Raw genomic sequence first — 14,987 nt, 5'->3', positions numbered from 1 at the left:
AAAAAAAAAAAAGAAACAAAGCTGACTTTTTATAAGTAAAAATGTTTTTAATCACTAAGAAGCCCTCAGGAACTTTGCAATCAAAAAGTGTGATAAGTATACTTCTCTAAAAATGGTACGTTCATGTTCTATAGCATTATCCTTCCATTTTTTCAACTAATGCTACCAAAACTGTATGCATCTTGGCTATGAATAGTGATCTGCTTACTAACTAACGAAAAATTTAACGAATTACGATTTTATATGCCCAACTTAACTTCCTTTACGTGGCAAGGTTGATGATGGAATTCCTTAAAGATTGCTATACAGCCTAGATTATGTTCAATTTGAATTTATATTAAAAGATTTTAGCAATTAAGATACACATTTTCCCAAAGTGGTGATACAAAATTAAATGCTGTACCGTCATGGTATCTTGTAAACTCTCCAGTCCCGTACCAGAAAAATGAAAATCCCCCAGGAGCACCCAGGAAGCAGCCCTGAGTACATGCCTCACACTTGCAACATGGTCAGACAGTTTGGCAAAAAACACGGCACAGGGACTCTGGGAAAACTCTTTATACCCAGTCAATTCCCAAATGACGACTGTGCTACATTCTTACAAGTCAGTTACATAAAAATGCTTCTCTATTAGCTGCTTCCAGGCTTTCCTCATCACCAGTGGACTTTGGACTTACTGCTACACAAAAGCTAGCTGGCAAACCAAGGAAGTGCACTTCTGTGTCATTGCTGTATGGGGTACATGCGGAGAAACAGACAATGTATATACGTGACATGCAACGTATCCACGTTTTTGGTGTATAGACTTTCACAGGTTCTGTTTAAAAAGGAACAGCTGCAATCAGGGTGAAAAGTCGCTCAAAGGACATGCATGCTGTGAGCAACCCGAGGGTCGGGGTCAGGACCCTGCAAAGCAGGGACTCGTGTCTCAGGTCTCCTTGGGGATGCTCGTCAAAGGCTCTACAACAGCGACCCCCAACCTTTTTGACACCAGGGGCCAGTTTCCTGGAAGACAATTTTTCCATGGATAGGGACAGCGGATGGTTTTGGGGTGAAACTGCTCCACCTCAGATCATTGGGCACTAGAGTCTCATAAGGAGTGTGCATCCTAGATCCCTGGCATGTGCCATTCACAGTAGCGTTCACACTTCTATGAGAATCTAACGGCCCCGCTGATCTGATGGGAGGTGGCGCTCAGGCAGTAATGCTCGCCCACCTGTCGCTCATCTCCTGCCGTGCAGCCCGGTTCCTAACAGGCCGCAGGCTGGTACCAATCCGCTGTCCGGGAATGGATGACTCCTGCTCTGCAGTGTAGCATCTCAGGCCCACACCACCTGTGCCTCCGTGGAGATCACCGGCGCTCCAGCTGCTCCAGTGAGGGCACTTCACATGGAATGTCTGACTCCAACTTAAAACAAACCCGGGCCATTAAATACAGTGTGGCTGAGGGTGTGTCTTTATGTTTCTCTACAGCGCTCCTCTTTCAGGCACTGGTCTTACATATACCACATCCGACCAAACCGCAGCATGGGAACCAAACATGCTCTCAGATACCTGAACTCATGGCAGCAGCCAGTACTCGCAAGAGGCCTTCAGGTGTGAGTGTCAAGCAGGGAACCTCGGCTGAAGTTCTGAAATGTCATGCTAACTTGGGCAAGGGACATTTATGATTGTTGTCCTACATCCAACCCCCGTGCTTCTGGCCAGGACCTGTGACTCTGCATGGGAAGGCACCCTTTCCCATCCTGGCCTGTGTACTCTGGGTCAACGTGTGGCCTAGGCTGAGGCAATGAACCCCAGTCACGGGAACTGATTCAGTACTGGACAGGCAGGTGGTCCACACCGGGCTGCTCGCGACTGATGAGAACACTCACAGGACTTCAGTTTGAGCTCACGGCTGGCTCAGATGTGGAAAGGACAGGAACCTCAAGGGCCCAAGCTGAAGCACACAGGTCATGTGAATACAGGTCCTGACAGCAGCCCCAAGCCAGAGGGATCAGACTCAAGCTGTGCCTCCTCATGGTGCTATTTGGGGTGACCCCCCCACTTCCATGAGTCAGATAACCCCTTCCTTATCCCTTTACCAGGTGGATCACATTCTCTTACATGGAAACCCAAATCATTCTGGGTGAATCACTGGGTACAAGAAGAAACTAAAGAGAAGAAGCTACAGTTTCAGTGATGCTAACTTAAGATGAACATGTAAGACTATTCTCAGTACTTCTGAGACAAGGCTGACCCCCTGGGAATGCAGCAGCCTCCGTGCATCTAGAGACCCCACATGGTAACAAGTCACCTCCTCTAAGGCACGAGGACATGTCCCCACTCACCCACTTGTTACTGTCACTCGTTTACCAACACGCAGTCTCCAATTCAAACAAACATCTTCTGACTTGAATTCAGTGGAGATGCTCAGTCTTCCCAGCACAGTGGAGGCAAGAGAATGAGATGAGTAGCCGTGTATTTATAATATAAAAATCGAAAGTCCAGGGCAGGGAAGCTGAAGGAAAGATTGATACCCTATATTTAAAGCAGAAATTGCTCTATTTTAAATTTACTAAAACTCAACTGACGCGATTTCAAAAATCTACTGAAAGTAACAGTTTAGAATTTGGTTTGAAAAATGATAAATCTGTAACTGAATGAATAAGGACATCTAAAAAACTATAGCAATTATAGGTAAGAATTTCAGTTGACGTTTAGCTTTGAATAAATCTACTAATGAATAATTTTGACATGGCTGTCACACTACGAACTCCCTGAAAAATCAAAGTAACCATTTTCCAGGTAGACTTTTGCCGCTGATCACAAGATGACCTCACGCTTCCATTTCCGTGGCCACCCCAAGAGATGGCTGCACACGCATCGCCACGTCAGTTTTCCACCTGGGGCCTGATGAGACCGGTTTGCGGAACATCACAGACAAATGCCTTCATCTTTTTTGCCTTTAAACCTTTTCTACTTTTCTTTTGCTTCACGAAATAAGGGTCCATTAGTCACCCTAGTTTAAAATAACTGGCATTACGATGTCAGAAGTAACAAATATAAGAAGCAGACGTAGGGCAGGCCCTCCTCTGCAGCATCCTCTCACAAAGTCTGTGTGATGAAGTCAGAGCTGACCAAACGTCCTGGGCTCCCACAGCAGAAATCTTGCTTCTGAAAATACTGTACAGGGTACAGACTCCAAAAATAAGAATGAAGAAAGAGTTGTTTCTCATTTGCACCATTAACTCCTCTATGAAAATAATAACAGTAAACAAGTGAAACCAGGGAAACCTGGCCCCTTTTGAGCTCCTACCATGAGAGTACCTGTCACTCCACAATTCACCGCCATCATCAAATGCCACTTAACAGATAAAGCATGTCAAGCTCGGAGGGTAAGAAGCATCCCCAAGTCCACCACTAGTAAGCGGGAGCGACGGCCCAGGCTCCAAGCTGGTCTGGGTTCAAAGCCTCTGGTTCCTACACCCAGCTGACTTCGTGGAGGCCGTCTCTGCCCATGATGTGCTGAAATGGGCTGCTGCAGAGCTGGCTGTTCCTTTGCAGCCACAATAGCAGCTGAGGCTGGAATGAGGCAACCACCTTCCCCCACCTCTGTGAAGAAGGGCAAATAGCCAGCAGGGAGGTGAGCCGGCAGGAGTGGCCCATCTGATGCCAAGCAGAGCCAGAGACGGGCCCCACATATCCCATCTAAGGGGGACAGAAAGAGGGAAGGAGAGCAGGCCTGTAGGGACCCAACAGGACCACAGCCCAGGTTCAATTGGATGTGGGGGAGGAGCGGGGTCTACTCCACGCAATACTTTTTCTCCATGTGACCTTGAACAAGGCCTTCATTTCCCAGCTGTGGCAGGAGCTGACAATGCTTGATCACCAGTTTTCAAATTGGGTTTGCTGGAGGTGACCCCACGAGCCCTGGAAGACAAGGGGAGGCCAAGAAGGGAGTACCTGCCTCAACATGGCAGCTCTGCTCTCTCTAGCTGAGTTATGTGGATGATTTTATCTGGTCGTATAAAGCTCAACCATCCCATGAGCCTGCGCATCAACTTCCTTTTTCACACTCAAAGAAAGCCTGGAATGGACATATTTACCACATTTGCTTCATGAAAAAACTTGGAATCATTAGGTATGATTCAATTATGGCATCTAGTATCCGCACATGGGCAGCTGACAAAGTGTCCGCAATAAATAACTAGGAACTTTTGCTGATAACAGTACTACTTAAATTAACTCAGGGCATAGCCTACACTTAAAACCAAAGCAAACCAGCAACTGTCCATCCTCCATCCACATAAACCAGTCTGCCGGCTTCTCATCTTACTTCCTGCAAAAATGAGCTAGTTTGCTCTAGAAATTTCAGCACTTGTAGATGCACTTACACACTTTACTCCCTAAATGAGGCTGAGTAATATATTCGTCTGATTAAATTTTCATTAACATCCAAAATCATCATTCAGGCATATTGTCTGATAAGATAGTCTGGCCTTGAGTCCCCAAATAATTACCACAGGGTGGTCTGGAAAAGTGGTACCTGTCTTGCTAACAAAGAAGAAACCAAACTGCCATTTAATCTATTATAGGATACTGACTGCAGAAGAGGGAAAGAAAGGCTCACATCTTCCTGTCTGCCACATCCCCAGGGTACTGAGAGGTTTATCTGTACCTGCCTGGGGGTTAATTAGAAAGGAACAACTAGAGTCACAAGGAAGTCACAACCTTTCCTGTTCCTAAAACAATTCCTCACTCAACCTGCCTGAATCAGACTTCAAATCTTGAGGCAGAGTAGGGAAGCCGTTTTTCCCTGTTTTCCTCTCATTCCGTCCATAAAACGCAGTCAAGACAGATCCGCTCCATCTTGGATTTTAATGACGTATGTTTCTACCATTGCTTGTACCCGAAACATGCAAAGTACCAGAAAATGGTTTTTTCTTTAAAAAAAAAAAAAAAAAAAAAAAGTTCCTCAAAGAAAGCGTAAACGCTCATGGATTTCCTTCCTTTGTGGACTGAACTGACCGCTATAGAAATTAAGGGGCCTTTTGTGAGTTGCCCAACTTTCTGGAGGAACGCTACATTTCCCCAACTCTCCCTCCCGTAACCTCTTTGTTGGAAGGTGTCAAAGGTCTATCAGAGATGCGCTGAAGTCAGGACAAACCGCCGCAGCCTGCGAGCTATCGGCTGATCTGGAGTTCACCTCTGTTAACTCCCACCGCTAATTCATCATGGCCCGGACAGCTGGGCTGATTGTGGGCCTTCAGTACAATGCAGGCTGGGCTGACCACCCCTCGGCCCTGGCCAGGGCGAGGACTGACGGGCACGGGCTCCAGCAGGCCCGAGATAAGTGCTGGCTGTCAGTGCAAGGACAAAGAAGGGCAGGCCCTGGGGAGAGAAAGGAGATAAAAAAAATTCTTCACAACTGCTTTATCTGATGAGGGTTATGGCTAATTAATTATAAACTCAATTACCTAACCCTTACTTCAGCAGTCTCTATTCATTAAGAGATAAAACTTGAATGACGGCTAACTTTCTCTCGCACACATACACACACAGCATGCTTGCTTCAATTTAGTCTCGCAAACACCCAATTTCCTAAAAAGATCTCCGAAGGCACCCATACCTGTCAGGCGCTTGTCAAAAGGCGGCCTGTTTCGGGGTCCCCCCCCACCCCAAGCCCCTTCTGTGCACACTAGGAGGGCCCCGCTCCCATGCTGGGCGCTGGCATTAAAAAGCAAACGCAGACGCAGACAATAGACATTATGCACGCCCGGGCCCCTCTTGGCTGTGCCGCTTGTCTCCGCTGCATTTTAAGTGAATCTTTTAATTTGGGTGCTCAAATTGGGTAATCGGCTACAGAGACGTTTCTTCTCTTCCCGAGTAAATCTTCCCAATCAGAAACGGGGGAGAAACGAGCACTCAGGCATATATTAATTTTAAAAATGAATTTCCATTTCCCCCCTAAATTCTGGACAGGTCTGACCTCCTTTTCAGTTCCTGGCACCTTGTTTCAGAGTCGGCAGCAGCTCACAGGCCCGTTTCATCAATAGGCTCTATTCAGCGAAGGTTGTTAATCTCTTTCACCCTCTCTCCGCTTTGCCCACTTTAATGTATTTTCATGTCTATAAGTTCTTTTAATAAGCTGGGAGGGTCTGGGAGAGAAATACTTCAGGTTTTCTTACTGCTCGTCGCCAAAATTACCTCTGGCGTACTGCAGATGAGATGTGCGAGTTGTGCATCAAAACACTGCGTTTTATTTCTTTTCCTAACAGGAGGCTACCAAAGCCCCCAGATTTAATTTCAGCTCAATTATTTTTATGGCGCGCAGTTAAGACGCGCGTCCCCGTCCCCTTCTTCTTTCTGTTCATGGGCTCCCGGCACTCGCACTTGTATTTCCGGGTGTTCTGGGTTGAGGGCCATACACGCAGAGGTGAGTGCAGAGCGCACTGCCCCGGGCATCCTGGCGCTCACTGGCTGCCAACACTCCGAGGGGGAAGACGGAGGGACATTGGTAGCAAGGTAATTCCAAGAACACACAACATACCCTGCCTTAAAAAAAAAATCCCCGAAACCAGAGCTGTTTTGCCATCACTCCTCTGCTGCACATGGTGCCTTGATGGACGGGTGAAGCTTAAGGGAAAAGGGGTGATGATGGGGACACCTGGGGCCCAGCTGCTTCTGCCCTTTCCAGGAAATGGCCTTGCTTAGTGTGTCCTCTGTTCCATGGCCTCCCAGTTCAAACTCCACAATCTGTAGTGGAGCCAAGTTTCCCTCCCAGCTCCGACACAACAGCAGGCGGGCATTGACGGTCTACGTTCAGCACTGACAGCCTGGACAGAGCCTTCTCAGGACCACTGGCTCCTCCCGTGCACTCTAGGCCAGGTCATGAGCTCAGAGGTTGTGGTGACACCAGCTGCTGTGTCCAAGCTAACACTGGGTCATGCCTAGAAACAAGCCCCCTGGCTCCTTTGCAGCCCAGCACCCTTCCTGTGGGAGTCCTGTGAATGCCAACCTCGTAAACACCAGCCTGGGAGCCACCTCCATAGTCTGAGCAGGGAGGCTGTGTGCAGTGGCAGGATGCCGGGCCGGTCCTGGAACAGCCATTCCCTGGCTAAACCCCCTGGGCAGGTCAGTCAGCCCCTGCCCACCACAGACCACAGTCCCCCTAATGGGCTCGGACCTGGAAACCCACTGCTTCCTGGAATGCACTTGACATGAGTGGGCTGTGGGGTGGGCCATGGAATTCCCTGACTGGGGAGTACAGTCATCATCCTTGCAAATCTAAAATGTCTGTGAAGCCACCACCCCTGTCATGTGGGATGGCATGAAGATGAAGTGTGGCCACAAACAGGAATACTCTTTGCAAAAGCAGCTATTTCGATGAGGATATACAACAGCTATTCCAAAATGTCCTAAAGCATTCCTTTATAAAGCCCTACCTGCCAGCAGCCGCAGGAAACTCAGAAGCAGCATCGCAATTTCATTTCCCAAATGAGGCCTCTGAAAACAGAGCTGCTCAGAGCGACTTCCCCACCAAGGTGCGTGAACACTAAGGTGGGGTGGCAGAGGCAGCCGGCTGATGTCCTGCTGGGGTGCAGGAGGCAGATGTGCTGGGACCAAGGAAGCCACGTCATGCACTTCCCTCTGGGGAGGTGGCTCCTTTCAGAACTAAAGAAAGGCCACACATTAGTAGAGCAAGATTGGAAGAGAGGTAGAGGCCAGTCACTCATGGCGATGGAGATATCCATCGCATTCAGGCATAACAGACTACCTCGCACTGCTTCAGCTGTTTTTCTGCAAATTGGAACACGCGCATCTTCCTGAGTCTCCACTACTTTGGCTCAAATGCAGCACCTATGTTTTCTAACACTGTCCACTTACTAATCCACGGTTTGCCTGCATTTGTCCACAGCCCTGGAAGGGGTGCTGTGGGCTGTAGCAGCCCTGGGGCCAGGACACCACGCGGTGGGTGGGAGAGGCAAGGAGACAGGCATGTGTATGCCCAGCATGGGCAGGCACCAGGCCAGACCTGCCCAGGAGGTGTCAACGCTCCTCCCTGCCTTTCCTCTGCCCTGTCGTCCTCCACCGAAGAGGAAGAGGCAGTGAAGAAGGGTGAGAGGGAAAAGTGAGAAAGGTGGGACCGGGAGTCACGGTGAGAGGGAAAGGAGCATGTCAGGGCGTGAGCGGCTTGTGCAACACACGTGTGAGATGAGCACAGGTGCACTGGGTACCCAGAACACGCCCGTCTTCCTCCCCTCCAGGGGCAGGACACAGAGTGGACGGTGGAGCAGGGATGGCCATCTGTCCTGGAGAAGAGAGGGCTTGGTCTAGCGGCCATGGGGAATGGAGAAGGGCCAGGTGAGGGTCGGGTGAGGCTGGACACTCCATGCCCCACAGGTGGCAACCCTTCTCCAGGCCTGGAATCCCCACAGCGTGGAGAAGTCATGGCCGCAGAGGCTCAGCTCTGCGTGTACAGGCAGAAGGGGGCCAAGGGCCTCTGTTCACTCCAGAAACCCTTCCGAGTCACCCATGAAAACCTGCTCTCCAACTGCGATGTTCTGCAAAGCCCTCCTCCACTGCTGGAGGAAAGGCCACTGCCTGAAAACTTAGTGCCAGCTTGTTTCTATCATCTACACCACTCCGACAGAGGAATCGCTTTTAAATTTGATTTCAAACAATGAATACTTGGAGAGACATTCACAAAAAAACCAGTTAATTATAGTCATATGTGTACTCATAATTGGCCCTGGTTGGCCAATAGAAGGAAGACATTTGCAACTTTTCCCAGGAAATGATATTCTAAATCCTTCATGAGGTGGACCTCGTCCTTTTCTGAGAAAACTTGCTGGCGGTCTTTAGTATTCACTGGCATAATTAGGACTGCAGTTAATTTCATTAAATTCTCTTGCTGCTAAATGAAGCAGATTATGAGACATCTTTTATTGCAAGGCGTGAAATTACAGCCTGTCAGCTGCCAATGGTGGGGTGAAACTAATGAATTACAGGGTAAATAACACCAGAATTAACCAGCCAATTTAACATAGTGCCATGGAACAAAGTCATTTTTACTTAGAGCTTTAAGGAAGAACATGGCCAGGATACCTCTAAAGCACACGGATGGCCAGGACATCAGTCCTGGGATGCTGACAACCCTAAACACTGAGACAGGGAGGAAGGGGCGAGAACAAAGCGGTCCCGAACACAGTTCCTAAAACCTTCCCCAATACCAGAAAAGCATCCATAGCCCAAATGAGAGAAACTGCTCAAATACTCACTAGCTGGGGGGAAAAGTTAAAGCAATAAATGATCAAGGTGCAACTGTGCGTTCTCACTTGATCTTTTTGTTAAAAGGACGAGAAAGATCCTCCAGTTATCTGGGTGCTGTGTGATTTACATTTCAACACACACAGCAGGGTTTGGAAAATGTGAAAGCACTTTGAAAATAGTACACCTTCCGAGCGAACAAAATTACCAGTATTGTTCTCAAGAGTAATGATCTCACCACGGACATCACAATCAATGGATTATTAGTTTCATTGTGAATTATTTCCAGTTTTTGCTAAATCCACATCTTTGTTGAGACAATAATTATTTTGCTCTTTTTCTTAAGCATGTTCTGATATGGCACAGGCAGCTGAAGTGCTCCCAGTGTTAGAAAGAAGCCATTTGCCTCTGAGTCTGACCTTGGTCCTTATTCATTTGCCATGCATGGACTCTAACCCCGGTGCTGTGCTGTGTGCAGGTGGAGAGATGGCGGGAAGGCCTTCCCTAATGAGGCTCAATGCTGCTGGGCAACTCTGACAGGTGAACAGACAGATGCAGGTTAGTGAAAGCTAGGCCGAGACAGGGCCATGCCCAGGGCGCTGTGAGGAGCCAGGCGAGGGCCCTTAACCCAGCATGGGGACAGCTGTCCAGAAACAGCCTCCTCAGGATGGTGACGAGTCACAGTGTAACCGGTGGGATTCTCCCTGTCTAGGGCACGCAGAAACCAAGCGGTGCCTACAAACAGTTATCACTCAGGAGGCTGGGGACGGCATTTCCTTGCAGAATTGACCAAAAATTGTGTTATGTCAAAGGTTTTAATTTTTCCCCATTGTATTAACCAGACTGTGAACACGTAGGACTTTATAACCCAGGTGTGAGAAAAGTGGCTTCCAAGGCCACCTGGTAAGATCCACCATGGAAAACATAAGCCAGGAACAGGATCACTTCACGGGGATTTTGCCGTCCTCGGTAAGGAAACAGAAAACGGAGCCCGGCTTGGACTGCACCTTCACACGGGAAACAACAGGCCAGGTGGCGTGTATGACAGCCACCGCCACGGCAAACACGCGCGGCAAGGCGCACGCTTCATGATGCACGGACATTACTGAAATAGAAATGGTCTCTTTAGTAACACCAGCTGTACTGCTTGAGTGATGAGTAGTCAAAATATTAAAAATTTTTCTTATTTGATAAAATGACTCAGATTAAATTACTATGGCTCGAACAGTTTTACGATAAACTTGATTCATTTTAACCCTGTCATATCTTTTCAAAGATGTAATTTTCTATACAAAATGAACTTCAAGCTAAATAATTTATGAAGTGGTTCACATTACTTATGAATTTAATATTGAGTATGTACACTGTGTAACAACATCATTTTCATTGAGGATGATTTTTCTTTTGGACAAAATTGAAAGCAAGAGTCACTGAGTGCAAAGAACATTCTGCATTTTGGGATAGTGTCAGAAGCCAGAACGGCCATCGGAGAAAAAGGTGGTTGTTTTTCAGCCCGAGTTTCCTTTCTAAAGCAGTATTTTTTTCTGAACCAAACCATCTTTTCTTCCTTAGTTTCCTATTCTGTTAATGAAACCACCATTCTTCCAGGCACCCATTCTCAAAACCTAAAGTCTCATGAGATGTTCTACCTTTAAGCCTCTCTATTCAAACAGCTGCTGAGTCTCGGAGTGCTGGTCTACCTGTGTGACTGCCATGGCAGCCTCTGCACCAGCCTCTAGCATTTTGCTCAACATGTTGATCCGGGGACATGTCAAGCAATCCACAGCTCTTGACGTCTCAGTTGTGGGAAAGAAGGGGGGCCACAGGCCCTCTTCAAAACTGTGGAACCAGACGAGGCGCAGGGGCTCATGCCTGTCATGTCGGCACTTTGGGAGGCCAAGGCAGAAGGACTGCTTGAGGTCAGGAGTTCCAGACACATAGCCTGGACACACAGTAAAACCCTGTTCTCTGTAAAAAAAAAAAAAAAAGAAAAGAAAAAAAGAAAAAATAATAGCCAGGCATGGTGGAGTAGGCTTGTAGTCTCAGCTACCTGGGAGGCTGAGGTGGGAGGACTGCCTGAGCCCAGGCGTTAGAGGCTGCAGTGAGCTGTGATTATGTCACTGCATTCCAGCCTAGGCCTTGTCTCTAAAAACGAGAAAAATTTATACAATAAATAAATAGGCTGGGCACAGTGGTTCATGCCTCTAATCCCAGCACTTTGAGAGGCTGAGGCTGGAGGATCACTTGAGGTCAGGAGTTCTAGACCAGCCTGGTCAACATGGTGAAACCCTGTTTCTACAAAAACAAAACAAAAAACAAAACACAAAGTTAGCCAGGCATCATGGTGTCTGCTTGTAATCCCAGCCGCTCGGGAGGCTGAGGCAGAAGAAATGCTTGAACCCAGGAGGCAGGGGTCACAGTCAGCCAAGATCGCGCCACTGCCCTCCAGCATGGGTGACAGAGTGAGACTCTGTCAGAAAATAAGTAAGTAACACAGAGAGCCCTCTTCTGAGGAGACGCACATGCAAACTCTTACATTCTATTTTGGGTTTCAAAAGGGTCTATAAACTTCAGGGTAAGAATTGACAAATGGTTTTCTTTAAAATCTTCTATAACTTCTGAGTCCTAGATCTACATTTCTAACAGTTGAGTAAATGCTTTACAAGGATGTCTCTTTCAAACTCAGTATCTTATGGAGAAAAAGACATCTAAATACACAATCTCAGTAAAGTACGGTAAGTGCAATGTGAGAAGTTTGAGAATATAGTAAAATTAAACACAATACTTTATTTAATTTTTTTAACTGAAGCTTTATCTGGGAGGTCTGAAGGGCCCGGAAAGATTTCAACCCTGTGGCTGCAGTTGAAGCTGAGTGGAAGAACCCCTCAGATGCTGCAGGAAGGAAGCATGTTTGAGGGTTACAGACTGAAGGCTGGAAACCAGTGAGGAGGCCCGAACACACATCCCGGCCCCAAACCACATGCAGGACTCCTTTGGAGGGCATGATGGGCCAGGAGCTCAGGAGGAAAGGGAGGAGAAGGGAGGAGGGACCTGGTGACCATCCAGGAGCAGCTGGAGAAGGATAACAGATGAGGCCAGGAACAGTCCCGGCTGGTGACTCAGGTGACTCCATGGAGGTCACTGAGAGGCAAAGACAAGCAGATCTGGGGGTCAGGAAGGGAAGAACGGGAAGCAAAGGTCTGCTGTCCACCAGCTGGGCTGTTGGTGGCTAGTGGTGGCCCCACAACTAAACATGGGGTGTCCTCAGGCAGCCCAGGGTTCGCCCAGCTGCTGAACAATGTTCAGCTGCCATTCCATTTGTTGACTCAGAAACTCAGTGTTTCATGATTTTCTGCTTGCATGTCTGCAAAAACTGTACTCCCAGAAGCCAGCACGATGTTGGATTTTGCCGTGGGGGTCCCCTGAGCACCCCATACATGTGGTCTGAGCTGGATTACTTACAGACTCACCTCTAGACTCCCATGCAGGTGTGTGGCTGTCTCCCCTGTGCTCGCCACTGGGCCTCTGTGAGACCCTGGGATGGCTGGGCTGCTGCTCCCAGGCCTCCTGGACACGTGTGGCTCTTGGGACTAAGTTCAGCCCCGTCCACAGCTTTCTGTTTGAGGGACCAGCTAAATAGGATGATGCGGGACTTGGGGTTAGGAGGCTGCCTTGTTGACTGTTCAATTCAGCCACGTGGAGCCCCACTGCTGGGCCAGGACCCCACTAGGTCCTGGGGACGTGGAACAGCAAGCTGTAATTGCTGCTCACACAAAAATCAGGGTCTCGTGGGGAAGGCGGTAAAGGCAATAAATTATCATAAGACAGTGTGACAGGTGCCATGATGTCTGTCTACAGGAGACCATCCCGGGAATAAAGGAATGAGGCGCAGAAAAGAGGCACCCCTTTGGGCCATGGAGAGGAAAGGCAGAAAGACCTCTGCGGGGGTGACAGCACTAACACCATGTCTTGGACCAGCAGGAGCAGCCAGGTGGATGAGTGACGGATAGAAGAGCTCCCAGGCCTCCTGGGACACTGTGTGTCCAGGCATGGAGAGGAGGCCACTCAATGCCCAGGGACTTGGGTGTTGGGTGTGAATAAGACGGAAGCTGGGACAGGAAGGCAGACGTCAGTCAGGTGGAGCCTTAAATGCTGTGCCATGCTGCAGGAGCTTCTTGGGAAGGTCACGGGGTGGGTTTCATGCAGAGATGCCATCTTGGTGAGCTGGGGACTATTTCTAGTCTGCAGAAGCATTTTCATCAGCCCTCAAAGTACATAATATTTTTTTTCCCAAACCTTGCCCCTTCCAAACCCACTCATGACAAGTACCTGCCTGGCTTCTGCATTCAAGTTAAACATTTCAATTCATTGTTTAGAACATTTAAGATGGACAGGGAGTGGGGACGGGAGCCACTGGCTGAGCTCCAGACCAGCAGGGGAGACCTGTGGGGCCAAGCCAAGGGCTTTCAGATGCAGACAATGGATGGCCCAGAAGGCTTTCAGCAAGAAGACTTCATTAGTAGTGGGGAGAACAGACTCCAGGGGGCCACGACTGAGGCTGGGTGGTCCTCTGGGGACTTCTGCCAGATTCCAAGAGGGAGAGTTTCAAGCTCTGAGCCAGGGCAGCAGGCAAGGTCCTAAGTGACAATGATGATGACGTGAGGCCATGCTGGGAAGCAGGCTCCTTTCTCTGCCAGCTCCACACCACTGGTGGCCCAGGAGGCTGCCTGGCAGAGGACTCTGGGCCAAGCGTGGACACAAAAGGAGGAGAAAATGTGGCAGTGATTGTCGATGGTGGCCACTGGCACCCCAAGTCCATGCTGTCCACTGACGTCCTGGAAAAGTAGAGTGGGGAGGTCCTGCCAGGAGCTAGGCTGATGAGATGAAAAAGATCCCAGGGGCTACACATTAGGGAGAGCTGACGTAAAAACAGAGATCTCAGATGCAGGGCGGAGGGGAGCCCAGGTGCAGAAAGGCCATAGATGACGGTGAAGAGAAGGCAGGCACTGCTGGCCAAGACGTGGCACCTTTGAGGAGGAAGAATCCCAGAGCAGAAAGAGCGTGGCACAGGAGGGCTGCACTGCTTTTCCGGAAATGGTTAACACCGCTCACTGGCCCCAAAAAATACTTTTCCAGGAAGGAAGTGGGCCCCAACCAGACCATACCATATGATAAGCAGAGGTCGTGGACATGGAGGAGGGGCACGAGGAGGAATTATGAAATGAACTCAAGGAAAGAAAGAGAAAGGGATGCAGAGTGGGACAGAGAAAGGAGATGGAAAGAACCATAAGGGTGAGAAAGGGGAAGCAGCGGGCAATGAGACCCAGGGGGCTGGAGGGCCACCGGCCCAAAGCTCAGGTCCTTCCCAAGACTGCTCTCTAAGAGGAAGGAGGTGTTGCTGATGGGTTCTGAGAGCTGGGGGTACAGGGGGTCTGTGGGGATGAAGACTGACTTCACAGGTGTATTTGGCCTTGAAGGGCTGCAGGGTGAAAAACTGATAAGGGTGGCAACGGGACAATAAGCATTTCTATTTAGTTCTGAAGACCCATGTCCTCAACTGTAAACAAAATCTCATGAGTCAGGCGTGGTGGCTCACGCTGTAATTCCAGCACTTTGGGAGGCTGAGGCTGGCGGATCACCTGAGGTCAGGAGTTCGAGACCAGCTTGGCCAATATGGGGAAACCTCGTTTATACTAAAAATACAAAAATTAGCCAGGTATGGTGGCATGCCCCTG

At 48.9% G+C, this 14,987-nt stretch overlaps 1 protein-coding gene across 13 annotated transcripts in view; it reads right to left on the bottom strand.

Moving 5' to 3' along the window:
- The window catches only part of AGAP1 (ArfGAP with GTPase domain, ankyrin repeat and PH domain 1), a 617,831-nt gene that overhangs the window by 263,404 nt on the left and 339,440 nt on the right, over positions 1–14,987 (bottom strand). Inside the window, exon 10 of one of the 13 annotated variants that reach the window (XM_017537733.2) lies at positions 4,850–5,373. The exons of the other annotated variants lie outside the window; for them this stretch is intronic. Within the exon in view, the coding sequence (XP_017393222.1) occupies positions 5,215–5,373 (159 nt within the window). The 3' untranslated portion in view covers positions 4,850–5,214. Of the gene's footprint in view, positions 1–4,849; positions 5,374–14,987 lie in introns of those variants that run through there. 13 annotated transcript variants of the gene reach the window in all.

Source organism: Cebus imitator, unplaced genomic scaffold (genome assembly GCF_001604975.1).
Source record: "Cebus imitator isolate Cc_AM_T3 unplaced genomic scaffold, Cebus_imitator-1.0 Scaffold106, whole genome shotgun sequence".
In the NCBI taxonomy this organism is placed as follows: Eukaryota; Metazoa; Chordata; class Mammalia; order Primates; family Cebidae; genus Cebus; species Cebus imitator.
This window is presented reverse-complemented; position numbering and strand designations above follow the sequence as displayed.